The sequence below is a fragment of the Stenella coeruleoalba genome (genome assembly GCF_951394435.1).
Source record: "Stenella coeruleoalba genome assembly, chromosome: 2".
Taxonomy (NCBI): Eukaryota; Metazoa; Chordata; class Mammalia; order Artiodactyla; family Delphinidae; genus Stenella; species Stenella coeruleoalba.
The window spans coordinates 65,404,866-65,429,606 of NC_137147.1; the positions used below are offsets into that span (position 1 = coordinate 65,404,866).

Sequence of the window (24,741 nt, forward strand, 5' to 3'; positions counted from 1 at the left end):
TGTGCTGCAGGAACTGAGAGACACCACTCCCTGCTGCCACGGTGGGGAAACCAGTCGGGCTGGCATTCCGTTAAAGCTCCGTCCGTTAAAGCGGGCTCCTAGCCACCTCTGATACCTTTCATGCTTGCTCCTTCCCAAGAACCCGAAGAAAGAAGGCCACCCAGGCCTGCTCAACCTGGGAGAAGCCCAGCCACCTTGGCATTCTGGCCCTTTTGTTTTTTCTCTCTCTCTTCAACCCCCTCCTTCCCTTTCTTGGACACTCTCTTTCATGGGGCGGCTGGGCCCAGGATCTGCTGAACCAGCCTGAGAAGGCTAAGCCAGCTCTGCTCTAGGCTTTGGGGCACATAACGCTCTCTTAATTGTCCTTTCCTCTCACGCTGATGGCTGCATCTTATGTCATTTAAGTATTAAGATGCAAGAATCTGTTTGGTCTTTGGTTTCAGATCATTTAAAATTAACCAGCTGAGGTAGAGGAATTCTCCTTAGTATCTCATCTAACTGACTAGAAATTAACATTGGGGTTTGGGGCCAATGTCCTAATTGGTTATAAATCTTCCCTGCTTTGCCCACCATTGACCTGAGCATGTATTTCCCTCGGGGAACCAGAAGAGAGGAGTGGCTATGGCAGGGCAAGATTCACGGTACTTTGGGGTTCCTAGGCCAAAATCTCTATTAATAGCACTCTTTACTAGCATCTCCGTCTCATTATTATCAACGGTCAGGCTTTTTAACGGATCTCTAAAAGTCACACACATTTTTTTAATGTCTAAACTTTAGATGAGCTGTTATAAAAGCACCTTTGTTCTGCATGATGTATTGTACCTTTCAGAATGTACTCATTCTAAAAGGAGAACACCGCCCTTCTCCATCATGCGAGAACCCACTGTTTGCCACAAAGGCAGCATCAACTTCAACAGAAGTTAGTAATCACATACATATACAATCACTGCTCAGTTTGATTTTTTACCTATGAGAGTCTTTGTTAAACCTTTTGTAATATTTTTATTCTTTACTACTGATTTCTATGACATTGAGCAAAAATGCCACCCCCCCATTTTTCCTCGCTTCTCCGCATTATCCCCTGAGGTCAGTTTTATTCTAGATGTTTAGCCCACAAAGTAAAACGAGGAAAGAATTCCACCCATGTTTATCTACAAAAATAATGGTTTCAAACCTGTTATTCTGTTTTTCTTCTTGGATGCTTTCTCCTTGAGAATTACAGAACTCAGGCTCTAGGCACTACAGCCACCTTCAGACTTCTGTCTGGAATGGACCTGAGCCCAGAGACCTTCCTTACCTTTAGTTGAACTAGATGCACATCCACATGCTTGCTGTCCGAGTCCTGCTGGACTGAATAGGTTAGGTCTCGGACCCTCTCTGAGGTCATCCGGAGCCAGGTCTCAATTTCAGGTAAGTGGAGGACAATCTTCCAGTCGGCCCCTGTATGCAGTGGGGGTGGCTTTTCGTACTGCTGGTCAGAATCCATGTCTTTCATTGCCTCTTCTCCCTCACCCTGCTCCACAGTGGGTGTCAAGTTGATGGCCATGGGTGAAGCATCAGTAGCCATGGGATCCAGGTCCTGTGACCTCAGAGGGGAAAGTGTCACGCTCATGGTTAACATGGAGAAGTCTAAGCCTTACTTCTTTCCAAAACAGCTGAAAGGCAAAAGGAAAAAAGAGAGCAAAAGTCAGACAAGATTCCCAAATAAAGGAATGGTACTTCACAGAAGAAGCAAGATTTCTAAATTAAGCCAAGTTTCTAAATTAAGAAACCATAGCTCATAACAAAAACAGAAAGAGGTGTTTTGAGTTTCTACCAACTAGACCCAAGACCCAGCATTTATCCAGCGATTTCTAAGCTATTGGAAGCATCCTTCCTATACTGGTTCAATAGGAACACAAAACGGTGTGGTACTGCCTATCCCAACATCCATTCTCACCTCATTCCTTAATAACAAATTCCTGATTTTCAGTTGTGCATGTTCCTGCCAAGAATTTAAAACTACATTCCCTATCTCCATCGGAGCTCACTGTGGTCATGTGGCTAAGTTCTGACCAATGAAGTGTATGGTTTCTTTTTAAGATAAAGTTGATTAGTTTACTAATGATCTAGCTATGTAATTTATCTTTCTTCTGTAACCAGTCTGATATAAAATAACAACTTTTAGGATCTTGTACTTTGAACACATTAAATAGACATTATTTTTAGTTTCAAGAGAAAGTTCTTCAAGGCAATGGGTTTCTTTTCCTTTTCTAAGTCTTTTTCTAGTTCTATACATTCAAGTTAGTTTATAACCCCATTCCTCCAAAGATGAAAGGCGGCTGATCAAAATATTAAATGAAATTAAATGTGATTGTCAGAAAGTAGCTATATTTCTTTATATTCTTAAGATTAACTTAATAACAAAAACAAAATTATTTTACCTACAAACGTGGAAGGGAAAAGTCAAGAATGCTCCCAGTTTGACTAGGAATATGTAACCTTCCACACAGGAATGAGCACAGGGAATAAAAAGACTTGTTGAATTGACAAAAGCCTTAAGAATAAGTTATTCTTATGATATATTATTTCAGAAGCCTTCTAATGCTGTAGCATACTGCCTCTCCCCCAATTTCCTGAGCATTTTATTTTTAAATTAAATGATAAGGGGGTTTACAGATGAATTTTTGAAAACAAAGTTATTTGCAAAGAGCAAAATATTATGTCATAAGGTAAGTTTATCACTTTGGTACCTGCCTTAGAGAATGGTTTTAGGCTTCAACAGCTTTCTACACCTGATTGCAAGAGGGGGAAATCCACGCCCCACATTTTTAACCACCCTTGCATACAGTCTTTAAAATAACAATAATACTAGACTTGACTATTTTTTGGAACCAATTAGAAGATATCAAAATTTCACTGGGAGGGATGAAGCTCCAGAAAGAGTGAGCTACCACACTACTTCTTAATAAACCACACCCTAGTCTCAGTCTCTGATTCTGATTTCCAGAAGCACTTTAAAAATTTTAATCAATTCACTGCCTTCTGGGGTGGTGAATCACTATTTAGAATCACTGTCCCAGAGAAGGAATCTGATACACAAAGGTTAATAAAGGTTTTTAGTGCAAGGTCAAAGAACTAGTAATGAAGAAGTCACTGGTGTCACAGTGGTTCCCTCTTCTAAGAAACCAGACTCAAGCAAACCAGAAAACTAAGTGCCAGGCCAGCGTGAAATGAACCATTTCACCTTCACCCACACACTCCCTCAGCTCCAAGCCCCTACCTAAGAGCCCTGTACAACTGTAAAACAATGCTTGGTCATTGTGTTTTCTCTGAAACCCCTAAATCGAGGCAAGGCCTCCTCTGAAATACATATCTTACTGTAAACTAAAGAACATACCAAAGAATTGGCTCAATGTAATTTATATCCCAACATACATTTCTATATATACTATCAGGCTGTGCACCAGGCAGGCACAGTGCAGTTTTGTGTGGTTTGGAGCAAGATGCTCCACATTTGCGGGTCTCAGTTTCCTCATCTGTAAAATGACAAAATTGGACTAAATGATCAATAAGATTCCATCTGACCATGAGAATCTGTAATTACCTAGGGTTATTTATCCAGAGATTTCTAAGCTATTAGAAGCATCCTACCTATACTGAGAGCTATGTAGATACTAAATGACGGACCTCCATTTCACCAAAGCAGGCAAACGGCATCAATATTTGTCCTACTTAGTGGAAAGAAATAAATTATTACCATGCAAACACATTTTGTAAATCATTATTTACACATTATAAGTTGCTAATTCTTTCCAGAGGAATAAATATGGGAGATTCTTCCCTCTGGGAGTTTGCACTTAAGACTTAACACAGATGTGGTTATATACGCAAAGGACAAATAGAATAAAATAAAAACATTAAACAAAAATGTAGTTGGTGTGGGCTTCCCTGGTGGCACAATGGTAGAGTCCGCCTGCCGATGCAGGGGACACGGGTTCGTGCCCCAGTCCGGGAGGATCCCGCATGCCGCGGAGCGGCTGGGCCCGTGAGCCATGGCGGCTGGGCCTGCGCGTCCGGAGCCTGGGCTCCGCAATGGGAGAGGCCTTAGCAGTGAGAGGCCCACGTACCGCAAAAAAAAAAAAAAAAAAATGTAGCTGGTGTGCATCACACATGAGTAAAGGGCAAGGAAACCTTATATTCAAGCTGCCAAGGCAAAAGTTACCTGCATCTACAAAATTTCAACCTGCATGTGATGTTTCCATATTTAGCTGATCAGACTAAACAAGAGAATTTCCATAACACAAAACAGTGAAGCAAAGCAACGCTTTACTCAAGTTATATTTCAACTTCTATTTACTTTCCTTCACATACAGCTTTGTCCCTAGGGAAGGAATACCGTATGTGTCATAACAGCATAGCAAGCCCAGGAAGTGGCATAAAATTGATTAATTACTTATTTTCATGGAAACTAATTACTATAAACATTTAATTTTCAATTCCAGTAGTTCACATTTAGATGTACCACCCATGGATAACCAACCTGTATTTCTGATTTTCACAAAAGCACGTCTGATTTCCAAGATAAATTTATACTTTAAAGGAAAACTGCCTCATATTGTAGAGATCTACAATAACAATCTGTGTATTTTTCCTGCGCTTATCATGACTATTCAAGCTTGCTTTCCCATCAAATTAATTACTCCATTTGAATATGCAAACAAATAGTAGGAAATTCAACACAACTCTATATATCTTCTAAATTCTAAGTTTTCTATTTTTTTTTTAATGCAAGGATCCATGCAATAAGATTCCTTTCTAGTCACAGAGAAATTTGAAAAAAAAAAAAAGCCAGTAGACAACAACTTCTGACAATGCAAATGAAGCACTGATTCAATACATACAGATACACATGCAGTTATATCTCTGGCTGCAAAGCTGCATGAGAGGAGGGATCAACCAGCTTTCTGGAACCCAATGACCTCCTGTTCTCCACCCACCCCTCTGCCCCCATCAAATGCTTATCTGTGGCCACGTTTCCAGCATTAGAGATAATACCACCTTGAACCCAGCTGCTGTTAAAAATAACACAGATCAAATCCTTTCCTTTCCACAAACCCAAAGAAGATTCAACATTTAAGGTGCCAAAGCCAAAAGCAGTAAAGATTTTAAAGGTTTTTTTAAAAAAATTTGTGCTAAGGCTTTTCTCACCACACTCTGTCTATCATCCTACAGAAACAGAAGAAACATACCATGGCTTGCTTACTAACCAAGGACTGGTGCTGCTACCTCCCTGACAGTCCACAAATTTTCAGTCGAAACCTGACGTTAGCAGAATATATTCAATTTGAATAAGACATTTAAATCAGGAGCATGCTCTTCGACCAAACTAGGAAGCAAAAAATGCAGCTACACACCCATCAAAACTGCCCACCTCTTTCTCCCTTCTCTTGTGATTGTCTCTCTTAAATAAAAGGACGGAAAAGCTGGAAATCAGCTGACTGTACTCACTGTAAATGCTTTTGTCCCTAAAGGTCCTTCAGGATTAAGTGCCTGGCTCCTCCTCCTCTCAGCCCCCTCGGGTTCTCTTCTTGTAGCCAAACAAGATAAAGGCCGGTATCAGGGCTGCTTCATGCCAGCAGGACACTGGTGAGTCTGTAAGGCACCAGCTTCAAATGCCCTTAGTGGCCTAAATCTCTTGCAAAGAGAGGGCTACTACACTGTCCCTATTTGGAAGCTAATCTATAAGCTCCAGGCTCGTGAGGTTATAGGCTGGGCTTTTGCAGCGGTGATAAGTGAGTTGAGAAAAAGGAGACAGTTGCCAAAACAAGGATCACTATGGAAAAGAGTATTTGGGTAGACAGAGCACAGCCAGGCACTGTTCAGAAGAACCAAGACTGTATACCCCAAGACTGAGCAAATCCTAAAGCAGGATAAATTTTAAAGTGTATAAATAAATTAACAGTACTATAGTAACATAACCAGCTGACAAAGTCAATCTGAGCTAGATGCATTCAAGCCCTCTCTCCTTTCTTAGGAAGAAACTGTTCTTTCCAAACAAGAGCATCTTCACATGTATAGTTGGAGAGGTAGTCTTATCATCATGTAAATCACCCCCAAACCTAAATACTTACTCTCAATCTTTCTGTGCTCTGCTTACTGCCCCCAAAATGAGAGACTAAAGCATAATTCAGGCCAAATTAACGAATCTGCTTGCTACAAAGGACATGTTACCAAACTGGGGTAGAGAAAATTAAGTTAGGCATCACTAAGTGTGCTTTTTTCTCTTGCTTCTTTTTTTTCTTTCATATTCTCATAATCATTCTTCACAGAACCTATTCAAAGAGACTGAATTTTGAAAGGGAAAGAAAAGTTCCACTGCAGTGTTTTGAATTTTGTCTCTGGCTAGCTCTCATGCTTTGACTGCATTAAGGAAAAATAAATGAACTCAAGAGGTGAACCCTATATCCGATTCCAGGACTCTAGAATCGGGCTCTACAAAAAAAAACCCACAAAAACAAGCTTAATAAATTGCTTAATTAAATGTCGCAGTCTACCCAGATGAATGAGGCTCTAATTCATCACCTAGTTTTAAATCTTGCTGTCTGTCTCACTCTCTGGCCTCTTGTGAGGTCAAGGGTTGGGAAACTTTAAATGGCTTTAAGCTTTTTAAGAGGAGAGCCGAAGAATTCCTACAAAATATTAAGTTAAATCTGTACTTAAGGGAAAAAAGAGTGAGTGGCTTTTGTAAGATGCTCTAAGAAAGTTTCCATAATCACCGATTCCTCCTTCTCCTTGGCCCTCTTCTCCTCCCAGCCCCACACCCTCCAGCACTCATCTGGAGTAACACTGATAAGTGAGATCACTGTGGTAACCCCAGATTAGGCTCACTTTCTAATCCTCCTGCCATAACAGAGCAGCCTGCAAGTGGATGTCAGTGAGAAGAAAAATCTCAAGCTTTAAGTGCACAGGCTTGGGGAGCAGGAAAGGGAGTGAACACAGCACGTAAATACAGGGGCCCAGACAGATTTCTACAATTTAAAAGACCCTGGTGTTATCACTGATGTTCCCCCCAACACTTTTCCCCTTTACTATATCCTTTTGTATGGCTGTCCCCTCAGGCAAATGGCTGATTACATCTGGTTAATCACACAGAGACCATGCACCCTCTCCTGGGTCTCTCCTCAATCACTGTTAACTCCCTTGCCCAGAGCATAGGGTCTTCTGTCACCCATAACACACTTCATCAATCATCTTCCTTGCTCAAGCCGTCCATCCTCCTACTAAGCACCCCCACCCTGCATTATTCAGATCCTTCTCCTGTGGCGTGGACACCCAGATTGACTCAGTTAGTCATCACACCTCCCATGTCTTCCTTCCACCACTACAGTGGTCAGCTGCTGTCACTCAGAGATTCATTTGGCTGCATCACCCCACTTGGGGTAGATTTGTAAAAATAATACATAATTTATACAGTTGTTACTTTTGTCAGTGCTATTGATACAAAGAAAATGAAACAAGATTCATTTCAAATCAACTGACATTACTGAGAATCAACTATATATAAGGCATTATGTATATCTATGACTCATCAGATTTACTTTCAAGGAAATTATAATTTAATGGGGACAATTTCCCTCCATCCACTCTCCCCTAACACACACACACACACACACACACACACACACACACACACACACACACACATCTACTGATACCTATTACATAGGCAGGATGTGGGCAAAGCCCTGTGAGGCCCCAGTGGAATGGCATTAATCCGGGATGGAGGAAAGATAAGGAAGAACCTTTACTGAAGAAGGAAATATTTGAGATGAGCTTGTAAAAATGGCTATAATTGGGCTTCCCTGGTGGCACAGTGGTTGAGAGTCCGCCTGCCGATGCAGGGGACACGGGTTCGTGCCCGGTCCAGGAAGATCCCACGTGCCGCGGAGCGGCTGGGCCCGTGAGCCATGGCTGCTGAGCCTGCGCGTCTGGAGCCTGTGCTCCGCAACAGGAGAGGCCACAATAGTGAGAGGCCCGCGTACTGCCAAAAACAAAACAAAACAAAACAAAAAAATGGCTACGATTTAGATGGGCAGAAAGAGAAGGGAGATGGGGACAGAATTCCAGGCTGGGAGAAATACATGGACAAAGATACCAAGAAGTTGGGAGAATCAGCAAATAATTCAGTGTTGAGAGGAATTGGGAGCTTGATGGGAACTGGGAACCGGAAACAGATAAGGCTATAAGGTAAATTGCAGGCATGTTATAAGAGGGCTTTGAACACCAAACTATGGAGGTTGGAATGAGTCTCACAGGGATCAGGAACTCTAAAAAGATTGCAAAAGAAGAGAAATAAAATTACAGTTGTTTGCTAGAATGAGACAGAAAAATCAATATACAAACTTTTATTTACCAAGAAAATGAAATGAGAAATCAGCATTATGAGAGAATCAACATCTTCTTTTCCAGGCAGACTTCATCAGTATAAAATGTAAGGTTAAAAACTTCTTTATAGCCCATAAAAAAACAGAAAGAGAGACTGATTCAGATCTAGAAGTCTGACTTTTAGATCAGAGTGATTAAAGGAGTTCTGTGCTCTGTTCTACCTACTCCATTAAATATAAAAAGAGTTCTCCATTTTTAGCTCTCCATTAACCCTAGCATCATAGATTTGAAGTGGAAAAAATTTTAGGATCATTTTATGCAATGTTTTTTCTTATTCTAAAAAGTTTTAATTAATTAAAAAGTAATATATATTAATTCAAACATTGTAAAAATAGATAACACTGAAGTTAAAAGATCCTCCTCTATCCCAACATTCTCATCCCCAGTCAATAAGTGATAGGGGCTGTTTAGCTTTTGTGCCCTCAATATGTAAAGTAGAAAGGAAATGAGCCCTAAAAGAAAAGTTGTCTTTAAAGATTCTGAAGCCTAAATTCGTTGGTTATCTCTACTAATGAAGCAATATAGAAGTGTTTGCTAATGCAGTGTTTATTTACCAGGTATTAATAGGTATTCTACAAAAAGTTGCCCCTGACAAATAAATTGAGAGTGCTAGGCAACTTCTGGGAAGAGACAGCCAACTGACTACATGTGTCTAATTTGGCTCCCTCCAGAAACCTCACTAACACTACTGCAGAGTGGTTTTAGTTTGAAATTTGTTTTTGTTTTTTTTTTTTTAAGTATAAACACTCAAGAATGGGAGGAAAAATAGTAATATTTTTGGAAGCTGAAAATCAGATGAACGAGTGATAAATACCTTAGCCAACCCAAGAAAACAAAATCCTAAACTAATGGCACAGAGAGCAAAGAACCAACCTGATTTTACTTCAGAATTCTTTAAGTATTTTGAAATTGCTGGAACAAGATACCTCTGGAACTGGAGATGGAAAAGTATGTAGTGAAAAATTAACTTTACCCAAAAAGAAGTCTGGCCTTTGTTCCAACTCCTGAGAGGTAACCTCTAAACTTTCAGAATTTCCTGAGTGATAGGATTATTTTTGTTGTTCATGGTGGGCCCCTCAGATGACACCTAATAGTCTATACTAACAAGGTGATGCATGATGGGGGCTAGCCAGACAGAAAGACCATTCATGTTATTAGAGGGTTGGGGCTTTGAGCAACCACATGGGCAAAGATTCAATCATTCATGTCTAAGTAATGAAGCCCCAATAAGAACTAGGACACTGAAGCTCAAGCAAACTTCCAAAGTTGGCAATACCCCATGAGTATTGTCACACACCAAGGGCAAGAGGTAGTGCATCCCTAAGGACATGGAAGCTCTGTGTTGGGAAACTTCTCAGTCCCAGATTCCACCCTATGTGTTTCTTCCTTTGGCTGGTTCTGATTTGTACCCTTTTGATATAATAAAACTACAATTATAAGTATAGCACTTTCCTGAGCTCTGTGAGTTGATTTATCAAATTATCAAATCTGAAGGAATCTGTGAGCACCTCCAAATTTATCATTAGCTAGTCTCATGTGAGGACAGCCCTGGAGATCCCTGAACTTGCAGCTGGTGTCAGAAGTCTTGGGCAAACTAGACAGTCTTGGAGAACTGTACCCTTAACCTCAAGTTTGGCCTAACTCTGGGTGAAGGGGCAATGACACATCGAGAAGATTAATTCTGATTCAAAAATGTTTAGAAGCAGTTAGAATTCTAGGTCTTTCCTTACTCTGTGTTGCTGGGTAGGTGGACCCACTCCAATTCTAGAGCTTTATTCTCCAGAAAGAATCAATCAAAGGGTCTCTGGACTTAGGGACTCTGGGCAGTTGAGTATAGAGTTACCTTGAAAATAGGTGAATTAAGTTAACATAGGCATTCTGAGTGCTGAGACCACCCCCAGTCCCCTTCCACAACTTGACTCTCCTAAGCCTTTATCCTCCAGTTAGCAGACTAGAGACCACCCCCCCCCCCCACCAAGAAGATCTGATCAGTCCAAGAAGACATGATACTGAAAATTGGCACATCCAGATCACCCTACAATGACATTCAGTCAATAGGCCTACCCACACACTCAGAGCATTTAATCAGCTTTCTAGTCTCCTACTCTTAAATATGATCAGGCAGTCAAGGATTAGCAGAGATTAAGGGAAAACTCTAATTTGGATAACAGGCCCAAAGGAAGCAAACAAAAAACCTCAAACTAGAGGAAAGATTATGCAAGGAGAAGATGATTTTGGTGAAAAAGAAAAATTATCAGAGATAAGCTATTGTATCCATGAAACAAGAACAGAATTTTATTTTTTAAAAGAAATATTTATAGAACAAAAAAAAATTTGGCAAAATAAAAACATGATTGCAAAAAGGGAAATCTCATTACAATGGCTGAAAATAAAGTTGAGGAAATCTCACAGGAAGTAAAGAAAAAGATAAATAGACAAAAATTAGGAGAGAAAGATAATTAGTGACCAATCCAGGAGGTCTAACACCTGAAGAACAGGAGTCTCTGAAGGCAAAAGGGAAGAGAAAGGAAAATATCATTAATAAAATCTTTTGAGAAGTGAAGGACGTGAGTCTCTACATTAAAAAGACCCATCTAGTGCATGAAAATAGACTCACACTAAGGCATTTTATTGAAATCCCAGAATATTAGGAAAATAAGATTTGGGTTAGAGGTAGAGGTATATACAAAGAATTATAAATTAGATTGCTTTGGATTTCTCAACAGCAACTGTGATACTGTGATTTATAATAAAAATATATATTTGGTCTTTGTCCCCATTTCTGGCACACAGCGCCTAAAGCTCTTGGAAAGTCCAAAGCACAAAAGCAATGAGAGCATCTTTTGTTATAGTATTTGTTCTTTTGTCCTCAGTTCCTGAAATAGCTCCAGAGCCATAATGGTGAAAGGAGTCTTGTTATTCTTATAAGTCCCTTTCAACCACACCTGAGTTTATGTTAATGAGGTGACTTTCAGAAGGGACGGGGGCTGATTGCCAGGGAAACCAACCCTGATTAGGAGGTTGGAACTTTTGGTCCCACCCCCCAACCTCTGGGGAGAAGAGTGAGGCTGGAGGTTGAATCAGTCACCAATGCCAATTATTTAATTAACCATGCCTGTGCAATAAAGCCCCCATAAAAACCCAAAAGGACAGGCTGTGGAGAGCCACAAGATTGGTGAACGAGAATGCATCCACATGCTGGGTAGGTGGTATGCCCCAAACTCCACAGACAGAAGCTTCTATGCTCGGGACCCTTCTGGACACTGCCCTATATACCTCTTTATCTGATTATTCATTCGTATCCTTCAATATCCTTTGTAACAAACTGGTAATCTAGTAAGTAACCTGTTCTCCTCAGTTCTGTGAGTAGCTCTAATAAATTAATCGAACCTGAGGAGGGGTCATGGGAACCTGAGGAGGGGGGTGATTTACAGCCAGTCAGTCATATCCACAGGAAACAATCTGGATTTGCAATTGGTACCTGAAGTGGGTAGGGAGAGGGGGGAAGTCCTGTGGGACTGAGCCCTTAACAGGTGGGATCTGACACTACTTTCAGGCAGACAGTTAAATTATAGGACACCAAGCTGGTATCACTGAGTCGCTTGGTGTGGGGAAAACCACCACACATTTGGTGATCAGAAATGCCAAAAGTGAAGAAGAGTACTGAGAGCGGAAGAGACACACAGGAGTGTGACCTTCCATAAGAGCAACATTGGAAGCTAAAAGACAATTGTTTTCCTCGAGAAGGAAAAAGAGGGGACTTCCCTGGCAGTCTTCCCACTGCAGAGGGCATGGGTTTGATCCCTGATGAAGGAAGTAAGATCCCTGCATGCCGCAAGGTATGGCCAAAAAAAATTTTTTTTAATTTTTAAAAAGGAAGGAAAAAGAACTCTAGCATATAATTGTATACTGAGAATAATATAGTCTGATAAAAAATCAAATGTGAGGATAGAATAAGAGACTATTTTCCAGACATTTTCTCAAGAGATACCAGTCTCTTTGGTAGATACTCTACCAAAATAAAAGAGTAAACCAAGAAAGAGGAAGTCAGGAGACACAGCAAACAGGAGATCTAGCACCCCAGGGTGGTGAGGAAGAGAACTCTAAGGATGCCAGCCATACACCTGGGCAAGGAAGGCATCCAGCACAGATTGGAACAGGTCACAAGGCTCTCAGAAAGACTTCTTGACACAGATGACACTGAAAGAAAACCTGATGCAAATGAACATACCAAGAACAGATTTATTGATCTAGTGAGAATTGGGGTTGAATTAAACACAGAAAACTAAGCAAATAACAATAAACTCTAGAAAAAAGTTAAAAGGTATACAAAAATAGAATAGGAATTATATTATTCTACGTGGTTTACCTAAAAATTGCATTTACATATTCTTAATATAAACACTAAATGTTGGCATAATCCAAATCACAACATAATTTTACAGGCAGAATTGGGGGGGTAAGAATTGTGTGTGTGCACACATGTGCACGTGTGCCCCTGTGAGAGAAAAGTAAGAGAGAGAGAGGGATGGGATCAGGGAACAAGCTAAATAAACTCCCATCTTTCATAGTGAGAAGTCAATAGATTAAAAAAATAGAAAAAATACTCAGGAGGTAGCCATACCATTCTGTTGTTTTAAGATGAAGGTAGTTACCAAAGAATCAGCTAACAGATGAAAAATGGTTGCCTCTGGAGAATGGGAAATGGAAAAGAAGGTCTCAGGGCTGCTGTTTGTCTAAAATCCCAAAACTACTTGACTCCCAACTATTTGTGTATAAACACATAACTTCAAAATATCTAGATTAAAAAATGAAAGTGTTTCTTAATTGCGGGACAGGGCTTTAATACTCTCTGATATATTGAGAATCTCCAAATAAGGGGTAGGAATATTTGGTGCCTTAGTTCCCAAACTTATTTGACTATGAAAATGATTATTTTTGTTTTGTTTTGTTTTGGGTAGAGAATGTCACCAGACTGGATGGGGCACTCAGTTAAAATGCTAAATTTAAACTTGTACCTACCCACTTGTTTAAACACTATATTTTTAAATACAAAATGCTTACTGTGATTCAGTTCAATAATAAGGTTGTATTTGTGTCAGTCCAATAATTCCTTTAAGAAATAAGTCTTCCTATGAACTAAATCTGATATCATGATGAAAGCCACAGGTGATTAAGTGACCGAGTTTACAGGTTATTTCATTATTTGTCCCATGAGTAGATTTGTTCTGGAGTGAATAACTTTTATTTCTGAAGACAACTGAATCAGACTGAAATACAAAATAATGAACTTAAGCCAAATCTTTCAACTAATATTACATTTGTTTGTGCTACTCATGCTGCAACTTGAGAACACTTCAAATAACTACCCACACTGCTGTTCTTTCATAAACAGAAAGCATTTTACGGGTGATGAACCCTCATAAAGACCAGGATTTTCAAAAGCATTATTTCCTATCCACTGTTATTTCCTACTCACCCTAACCTCCCAGACATGCAAAAAAAGATTTTCTTTAGAAGATTCTGATGTCAGATTTAAAAATACTAATGGAGACAGCAAAGGCTCTTAATATCCAAAGGTCTGATGTGATCAGAGATCCTCCCTCTGAATGCTATTTACTACAGAAAGAATAATTAAAGGTCTGGTACTATATTTACTTTTCAAATAAACAATTTCAGCAAGGTAGAATCTATTTATTTCAAATATTTTACGATCATTTTGCTTTAAAATTTTTGTATCAAGTTCATTAGATACTGTCAAGCGTTTCTGCCCATCTACTCATCTAACTTGAAGGTGGGTGTCTGATAAAGTATGACTTGCTCCAACATGAATTGGTGTTTTAAAAAATAATTCCTATAATAAATAAAAATTCTACATCATGGATCTTCAAGGAAAAATAAAATATATATTTTCTAATGAAAAGCAGATACATAGGACAAGCCCATATTTATTTAGTGTTCTGGTATGTGCTGGTAGACAATAAAAGCATGGGGCATGAACTAGTTTAGCATAAATTCACATTCATTTAATTTTTGTCTTTTTCTTAATAAATTATTTATTCTCTTGCCTAAGAAAATAAATAGCAATAATAGAAAGTGCTGAGTAAGAGCTAATGACTTAAAAGCCTCTAAAAGCCTAAAAAGAACCTAGCAGATCCTTCACCAACCCTAAAAATTGTTAGATTGAATATTACCAGATGCTTTGACAGATCTTCCTTTCAGCAAATGGAAAAAAATATTTTATTTTTTTAATTTAGGTGGCTCCTCTAAATCATAGGGGTAAAAGGGACAAAATGATGAATACTATAACAGATCAACCCATACTCTCTCCCCTCTGTAAGACAGCTAAAGCTTAAGTTGAAATCAAAAACCCTCCAGCCATTAGATTTTATCACTTACCACCAACCAAGTCTAGCTGTGGTGTGGGAAGGGAGCAGCAGTTTCCCAGAGAGGTCATCATTTCTGAGGCTTTCACTTCTTGCTCTCCTTAGGTAAGTCTTGGATAAGACTTTATCATCAAGCACATGAGCACCTGGCAGTCATCCAAGAGTGATTCAGATGCATTAAAACTGACTAAGATTTTCATTTTAATTTTTCATATCTTCCTTACCAATAGTTAAAATTGATATGACACTCAGAAACAGTAGTTCCTTCTCCAATAGTCTCAGAAAAGCATCTGTTTATAAGTTTTCAGTTAATGCTTCACAATCATATCATACATCACATGACACAGCTATTTTGGGTCTTACTTAGTCATTTGCAGCCAAATACAAAAGAACCTCAGACAACTTCTGCTTGTCATAGCTTCTATTCATTGTGCCCTTTGCCCTGATCCTCTCATTGTTAATAGTTCCATAAGATTCCTTGATCTGGATATTAAACGTCTTTTGAATGAATTTCTTCAACAAGAAATGTTACTTCATATGATTGAAAATGAACAATCGAGAATATTTCTTCAATATGTAGCCGACAATTTTTAAAATAAGAGTATTTGGAACGACCCTTTAATTAAACTGGAGTCTGCAAGGTGAGAGTTTTGTTTCATTTTTTAAATAATGTAACACAAGCAGCTGAGAGAATATGGTTTTTCTTTGCTTCCACCATAATGCTCAAAATAACATGAAGAAAACAGATTTAGACGGCTTTATAAGGAAGCAGAGGAATATAATGGCCTGACAGTTTTATGTATACCACAGTTTCAAGAAAAAAGGAATTTAATGAGCATCTCACTTTGACACTTTCCTGGTGCTATGGAAAACAAGTGAGTCAACACTTGTTTACCATCCACCTTCCAGGAACTTCAGGTCCAGGAAAGGAAGAACTAGCAGGGCTTCCCTGGTGGCGCAGTGGTTGAGAGTCTGCCTGCCAGTGCAGGGGACACGGGTTCGTGCCCCAGTCCGGGAAGATCCCACATGTCGTGGAGTGGCTAGGCCCATGAGCCATGGCCACTAAGCCTGTGTGTCCAGAGACTGTGCTCCGCAACGGGAGAGGCCACAACAGTGAGAGGCCTGCGTACCGCAAAAAAAAAAAAAAAAAAAAAAAAAAGGAAGAACTAGCAGCTTCTGTGTGTACTTACTTCTCAACTGAACTATAAAGAGAAATAGGTTGGAGAAAAACTGATCTTGAACATAAAGAATAAGTCTGTACTTTTTTTTCCATTTTTTACCAGCTTTATTGAGATATAATTGATATATAAAATTGTGCACAATTAAGTGCATGTGATGATTTGATACACACAAATATTGCAAAATGATTACCACATAAGGTTAGTTACATCCATCAACTCACATAATTATGATTTTGTGTGTCTGTGGTGAGATCACTTAAGATATAGTATTATTAACTATAGTCACAAGGCTGTCCAATAGATTCCCAGGACCTAATCATCTTATAACTGGAAGATTTTCTCTCTAACAACCACCATTCTACTTCCCATTTCTATGACCTTGGCTTTATTTTAGATTCCACATACAAATAAAATTATACAGTATTTGCCCTTCCCTGTCTGACTTTTATCACTTAGCCCTCAGGTCCATCCATGTCACAAATGGCAGTATTTCCTTTTTCATGGAATATATATATATCACCTTTTATTTACCCATTTGTCTGTTGATAAACACAGATTTTTCTCATATCCTGGCTATTGTGAACAGTGTTTCAATAAACATGGGGGTACAGATATCTCTTCCAGATTGTGATTTCATTTTCTTTAGATATATACCCAGAAGCAGGATTGCTGGATCATATAGTAGTTCTATTTTTAATTTTTTGAGGAACCTTCATACTGTTTTCCATAGTAGCTACATCAATTTATATTCCCATCAACAGTGCACAAGAGTTCCCTTTTCTCCACATTCTTACCAGCACCTGTTGCCACTTGTCTCTTTGAGAATAGTTATTCTAATAAGTGTGAAGTGATACCTCACTGTGGTTCTGATTTGTATTTCCCTGATGATTAGTAACATTGAGCAACTTTTCTTGTACCCGTTGGCCATTTGTATTATCTCTTCGGAAAAATTTCTATTCAGGTCCTCTGCCCATTTTTTAAATTGGACTATTTGCAGGGGGTGGGTTGTTATCAAGTTGTATAAGTTTCTTACATATTTTGGATGTTAACTCCTTATCTAATATATGGTTTGCAAATATTTTCTCCCATTCCATACACTGCAAAAACTCTCTCTTCTCAATTGAGTATTCCTGGCTCCTTTGTCAAATATGAGTTGACCATACATGCATGGTTTTATTTGTAAGCTGTATGCTCTATTCCATTGGTCTATGTGTCTGTTTTTATGCCAGTACCATGCTGTTTTGATTACTATATCTTTGTAGTATAGTTTGAAATGAGGACCTGTGATGCCTCCAGCTTTTTTGTTCTTTCTCAAGATTGCTTTGACTATTCAGAGCCTTTTGTGGTTCCATACAAATTTTAGGATAGTTTTTTTTTCTATTTTTGTGAAAAATACCATTGGAATTTTAATAGAGATCACATTAAATCTATATATGGCTTTGAGTAATATGGACATTTTAATAATATTAGAGAGATGGCCAAGATGGTAGAGTAAGAAGACCCTGAACTCACCTCCTTCCACAGACACACCAAAATCACAGCTACTTATAAAGCAACTATGAGAACAACCTGAAGACTAGCAGAAAAGATCTTCTACAACCAAAGACATAAAGAAGAAACCATAAGATGGGTAGCAGACACAGTATAGCCAGGACTCAGATACCTGGGTCAGCTACCCACAAATGGGAGGAACATCATAATTGCAGAGACCCCCAGTGAGTCCCCATGCAGAGGCCCAAACCTCACATCAGGCTCCCCAAGCCAGGGCTCCTGCACTGGGAAGACAAAGCCAGGACATCTAGCTTTGAAAACCAGTGGGAATTGTTTTGGGAAAGCAAGAGGGCTACAGGAAACAAAGACTCCACTCTTAAAGGGCACACACAATACCTCACATGCTCTGAGTCCCATCACAGAGGCAATAGTTTGAAAAGAGTCTGGGTCAATCCATTTGCTGATCTTGGAGAGCCCTCTGGAGAGGCAGGAGGCAACTGGGACTCCCCGCTTAAGACAGAGACACTTAGAGCAGCCATTCTGGGGAGTCTGTTCTACCACAATAACACCAGCACTGGCAAGTGCCATTTTGGAATCCTCTCTCTAGTCTATAGCACCAGGGACATAACTCAACTCACCAGTGGACTAGCACCAGCCCCAATCTTGGCCCCCCTCCAAGGCTGTCCAGACAGCCACATGGGGGCTCAAGTCTGACCTCCAGTGAGCAAGCACCAGCCCCTAGACCCCAAGGCCATGCATATAGCTGCAGCAGGACCTAGCCCCACCCTCCAGGAGGCCAACACCAGGTCCTAGTCCCTCTGGGCTGCACAGACAGCCACAGGGGGACCCAGCCCCACCCACCCCCAAGCCACACAGCCCACTGCAAAGGACGCCTACCCTGAAGCCACCACATGAAGCATGACCTTGCAGCCAATCAGGCCAGGGGAGAGATTGGCGTACCAGTGCACCCACAGTAATCAGCCCCAACACAATAGAAAGGCAAACTCATCCCACATTGAGGGCAACACTATAGTGTATAGCTCTGGTGACCAGAGGGGAGTGCTTCTGGGCCCCATAGGACATCTCCTACTAGAGGCCACTTCTCCAAGATTGAGAAATGTAACCAACTTACCTAACACATTGAAATAAACACAGAGAACTGAGCAAAATGAGGAGACAGAGGACTATGTTCCAAACAAAGAAATGAGACATAACCACAGAAAAAGAACTAAACAAAGTGGAGATAAGCAATCTATCCAATAAAGTGTGCAAGGTAATGATCATATAAAGATGCTTTCCAAACTTGGGAGAAGAATAGATGAACAAGTGAGAATTTCAACAAAGAGTTAGAAAATATAAAGAACAGTGCTGAAGAATACAATAACTGAAATAAAAATATACACTAAAAGAAATCAACAATAGATTAGATGATAAAGAGGAACAGATCAGCAATCTGGAAGACAGGATAGTGGAAACCACCCAAGCTGAACAGAAAAATGCAAAAGGAATTTCAAAAAATGAGGATAGTTTAAGAGACCTCTGGGACAGCATCAAACATACTAACATTCATATCATAGGGGTCCCAGAAGGAGAACAGAGAAAGAAAGGGGCAGAGAACTTCTTTGAAGAAATAGCTGAAAACTTCCCTAACCTGGGAAGGAAAACAGACATCCAGGTCCAGGAAGCATACAGAGTCCCAAACAAGATCAACCCAAAGAGGTCCACACCAAGACACATTCTAATTAAAATGGCAAAAATTAAAGATAAAGAAAGAATCTTGAAAGCAGCAAGAGAAATGCAACTAGCTATACACAATGAAACTTCCATAATATTATCAGCTGGCTTTTCAGCAGAAACTTGCAGGCCAGAGGGAGTGGTACAATATATTCAAAATGAAAGGAAAAAACCTAAAACCTACCTGGCAAGCTTATCATTCAGATTTGAAGAAAATATAAAGAGTTTTACAGAAAAGCAAAAGCTAAAAGAGTTTAGCACCACTAACCTGGCTTTACAAGAAATGTTAAAGGGACTTCTCTAAATGGAAAAGAAAAGAATATTGTGAAAGGAAAAATCTCACTGGTAAAGGGAAACATACAGTAAAAGTACTAGATCAACCAGTTATAAAGCTAGTAGAAAGGTTAAAACACAAAAATAGTAAAATCACTATATCCACAGTAAGTAGCTAAGGCATACACACAACAAAAAGACATAAAATATGATGTCAAAAACATTAAACATGGAGATGGTAGTAAAACTGTAAGGTGGTTAGAATGTGTTCAAACTTAAAAGATCATCAATTTTAAATAATCATATATATGAACCTCATGGTAACCACAAACCAAAAACCTATAATACACACACACACACACACACACACACACACACACACACACACACACACAACACAAAAGAGAAAGGAATCCAAGCATACCATTAAGACATCAAATCACAAGGGAAGACACCAAAAGAAGAAGAAAGGAACAAAAAGAACTACAAAAACAACCAGAAATCAATTAATAAAATAACAGGAAGCACATAATCATCAATAGTTACTTTAAATGTAAATGACAGAGTGGCTGAATGGATAAAAAAACAAAACCCATATATATGTTGCCTATAAAAGACTCACTTCAGATCTAAAGAAACACACAGACTGAAAGTGAGGGGATGGAAAAGGTAATCCACGCAAATGGAAAGGAATAGAAAGCTGGGGTAACAATACATATATAAGACAAAATAGACTTTAAAACAAAGTCTAAGACTTTGTAAAAAGAGACAAAGAAAGACATTACATAATAATAAAGGAATCAAACAACAGGAAGATATAGCAATTATAAATATATATGCACCCAACATAGTACCTAAATACATAAAGCAAATATTCACAACATAAAGGGAGACATTGACAGTAATACAATGATAGTAGGGGACTTTAACACCCCACTTAAATTGATGGACAAATCATCCAGATAGAAAATCAATAAGGAAACACTAGCCTTAAATGACACATTAGACCGGATGTAATTAATAAATATATACAGAACACTTTATCCAAAACAGCAAAATACACATTCTTTTCAAATAACATGCTAGGCCACAAAACAAGTCTCAGTAAGTTTAAGAAGATTGAAATCTTATCAAGCATTTTTTCCAACCACGATAACATGAGACTAGAAATGAACTGGAAGAAAAGACTGCAAAACCAGAAACAAGTGGAGGCTAAAGAACATGCTACTAAACAACCAATGGAAATCAAAGAAGAAAATCAAAAAATACCTGGAGAAAAGTCAAAATGGAAACACAACAACCCAAAATCTTGGGACTCAGCAAAAGCTAAGAGGGAAGTTTATAACAACACAAGCCTACATCAGGAAACAAGAAAAATCTCAAATAAAAAATCTAACCTTACACCTAAAGGAATTAGAAAAAGAATAAAGAAAACCCAGAGTTAGTAGATGGAAAGAAATAATAAAGATAGTGGAAATGAATAAAATAGAAACTAAAAAAACAATAGAAAAGACCAATGAAACTAAGATCTGATTCTATGAAAGGATAAACAAAATTGATAAACCTTTAGCCAGACATGCTACTGATGTCACACCTTACATCTTTTTATGTTGTACATCCATTACCAAATTATTGTAGCTATAGTTATCTTTAATGTTATTGTTTTTTAACTTTTATACTAGAGACATAAAAGTGTTTCACACACCACCATCACATTAATAGGGTATTCTGAATTTGACTATATATTTAACTTCATCAGTGAGTTTTATACATTTTCATGTTGCTATTTAGTGCCCTTTCATTTCAGCTTGAAGAACTCCCTTTAGCATCTCTTGTAAGCAGGTCTAGTGGTGATGAACTCCCTTAGCTTTTGATTGTTGAGGAATGTCTTTATTTCTCCTTCATTTCTGAAGGACAGTTTTTGCCTACAAGGCAAAAGGGATATAGTGTTCTTGGTTGGCAGGATTTTTTTCTTTTAGCACGTTGAATATATCATCTCACTCACTCCTGAAATGCACAGTACTGCAGAGAAATCCACTGATAACCTTATGGGGTTTCCCTTGTATGTGACAAGTCATTTTTCTCTTGCTGCTTTCAAAATCCTCTCCTTTCTTTGACTTTTAACATTGAATTGTAATGTGTCTCAAAGTAATCTTTGGGTGGATCTCATCTGGGATCCTTGGAGCTTCCCGTAACTGAGTGTTCATATCTTTCCTAAGATTTGGAAAATTTTCAGCTATTATGTCTTTCTTTAATTTTTCTGACCTTTCTCTCTTTTTCTTCTGGGACTTCCATGATGAGAATGTTCATTCGTTTGATGATGTCCATAATTCAGGTAGTTTTCTTCAGTCTTTTTCATCTTTTCTCCTTTTTGTTCCTCTAACTGGCTAATTTTTTTGAGGTTAATTTGTGCTTTTATTTGCTAGTATAACTTAACTACAATGGCCTGAAAACTTTTTTGATATAAAAATACATTTTATATCACAATCCAACAAACACACACTTATCTAATATGTATACATATATAAGTGAAACAAAAGTTTTCTAACTGGCTAATTTTAAATGACCTGTCTTCTAGTTCACTGATTCTTTCTTCTGCACAATCAAGTCTGCTGCTGAAGCTCTCACTGAATTTTTCAGTTCTGTCATTGTATTGTTCACCTCTAGGATTCCTGTTTCATTCTTTTCTATGGTTTCTATTTCTTTATTAAGCTCATTTTGTTCATGCATTGTTTTCCTGAGATTGTTTAGTTGTCTATTTGTGTTCTCCTGCATTTCATTGTTTTTTAAGATGATTATTTTCAATTATTTGTCAGGCAAATTATAGATCTTCATTTCTCTGTGGTTGGAGCTTTTTTGGTTTCCTTTGGTGGTGTCATATTGCCTGACTCTTCATGATCCATGTGGCTTTGTATTGTTTTTTGTGCATTTAAAGGAGTGAACACCTCTTCCAGGCTTTACAGACTGGTTTCAGCAAGAAAATACCTTCTCCTGTCTGTTCCTTGGGTTGATGGGATTACCTATAGAACCACAGTTATGCTGGGTTGGAGCTGGTTATGAGGTTGTTGCTGGGTATGCGGTGAGATCTTTGGTTGGCAGGCTTGTTATCAGGGTCTCAGGTGGGTATGGATCATGCCTGGTGCCCAGGTGGCTAGAACTGCCTCTAGTACCTTATTCAGTAAGGTGGTGCTGGGATAAGTGTCCACTTCAGGGTCCACAGTGGGGTCTTCAGACAGTGGATCTATTACCAGATGTGTGGCAGGTGTAGTGCCCGGGACGATTGCTGCCTGGTCACTGGATGGGTCCCTGTGTGGGCAAGACTGACCCTGGACCATGGCTGAGAGAGGCTGAAAGCAAGCCCCAGGACTGTTTCAGTTTTCACAGCCAAGACTGAACTCTGCAGACCTGCCTCTGGAGGCATGGATCAGTGTGTCTCCCACCAGGTCCCTGAGCAGGCTTGACTGGTCCCTGACTGTGACTAGAGGGGCTAAAGCCAAGTGTAGGGCCTTTCAGGATCTCCTGAAGCACAGACATGTCTCCCACCTGGTCCCTGTGCCAGCTTAACTGCTCATGGACTGTGGCTGGGAGGGCCTGGAACCAAGTATAGGGCCCTTTCAGGATCTCCAAGAGTTCAGACAGAAGTGTCTGCTGCCTGGTCTCTGTGCCAACAAAACTGCTAGCAGACTGAGGCTGTGAAGGGACTGGAGTAAAGGGCCCTTTCAGGATCTCTGAGGGCACAGATGGGAGTGTCTCCTGCTAGGACCCTACAGCCTCAGGACTGTTGGCAGACTGGCAGACTGTGGCTGTGAGGAAGCTAAAGCCACATGTAAGGCCCTTTCAGGTTCTCCTGGGATGCAGATGAGAGTTTCTCCTGCCTGGTCCCTATGCCAACAGGCCTGCTCATGGATTGTGGCTGGCAAGGGACTAATGCCTAGTCTAAGGCCCTTTCAGGATCTTCAGGGCACAGATGAGAGTATCTTCTACCTGGTCACATCTCTGTACTTTTTTTTTTTTTTAACATCTTTATTGGAATATAATTTGCTTTACAGTGTTGTGTTAGTTTCTGCTGTATAACAAAGTGAATCAGCTATATGCATACGTATATCCCCATATCCCCTCCCTCTTGCATCTCTCCCCTATACTTTTTTTTTTTTTTTTTTTTTTGCGGTATGCGGGCCTCTCACTGCTGTGGCCTCTCCCGTTGCGGAGCACAGGCTCCGGACGTGCAGGCTCAGTGGCCATGGCTCACGGGCCCAGCCGCTCCACAGCATGTGGGATCTTCCCAGACTGGGGCACGAACCCGTGTCCCCTGCATTGGCAGGCGGACTCTCAACCACTGCGCCACCAGGGAAGCCCCCACTATACTTTTAAACTAAGTTTCTGAGTCTATAGTACAAAAAAAAAAAAAAAGCTATCTGACTATCATTACCAGGGTTCTTATAACCTTTTACATTTACACTTATATATTTAACCTTCTTTTAATATAACAAGATTTATATATATATATTTAAATATAACAAGGTTTATATTATAACATGATCTCTGTGATCATGCATACTTTTACCATGAAATTTAAAATAATTATCTTTATGAGGGCAGAACATTTTAAAATAGCATCTTGGGACCACACTATGCAGCAGTCATTTGAATTAAATAACACTGTTTTTTATTATTCTAAAAGTAATCAAAAGTCTTAAAATAACAATGGTAATTCTTAAACACTTGAGTATCTGCTCAGTTAAGGCACTGCGGTAAGCACATGTGCAAAAAAATCACCCTAAAAACCTTAGGAAATGCATGTGTATTGCATACAATAACACTGTAGAATGACATCATCCGATGGCTAATAGAGTTTTCTACACCCACATATTGCATTACACCTCCCAAAGAATTCAACATCATGCAGATTGAACCCCTTTGTCTTCTTGTCGTTATTTCTTTTTCAGTAACACCAGATATTTCTGTGTCCATGAAATATTTACAGAGAAAAATATCTTAAAATCTCATTCTTAGGGTGTAATTGGATCAATTACCTCCATTCAAAATTCAACTGGGGAGAGGGGTTAAAAATACATAAAATAATTACTTCTTCTTCAAACTCAACATAATCCAAATTTAATTATCTGAACAGAGGCAAGTTTAACGTAGTGAGTGGATTAGTCTGGTAAGTTATTCAAGGTCATCTGCTCCCTAGAGTAAGATTAATTAGAGACCTAAACTACCAGAAGTTCAGTTTGTCACTCTCATTT

General features: G+C 39.3%; 1 protein-coding gene across 7 annotated transcripts in view; it reads right to left on the minus strand.

Annotated features, from left to right (window-relative positions):
* Positions 1-24,741, minus strand: part of AKAP6 (A-kinase anchoring protein 6) — a 598,487-nt gene that overhangs the window by 375,324 nt on the left and 198,422 nt on the right. For 6 of the 7 annotated variants that reach the window (XR_013827168.1, XM_079913691.1, XM_079913693.1 and 3 more), the window contains one exon: positions 1,298-1,655. Coding sequence is in view for 6 of the 7 variants with exons in the window: in XM_079913691.1 (XP_079769817.1) it covers positions 1,298-1,621 (324 nt within the window). In the remaining variant the exon portion in view is untranslated. Of the gene's footprint in view, positions 1-1,297; positions 1,656-14,826; positions 14,868-24,741 lie in introns of those variants that run through there. The other variant, XM_079913692.1, reaches the window with a different exon arrangement.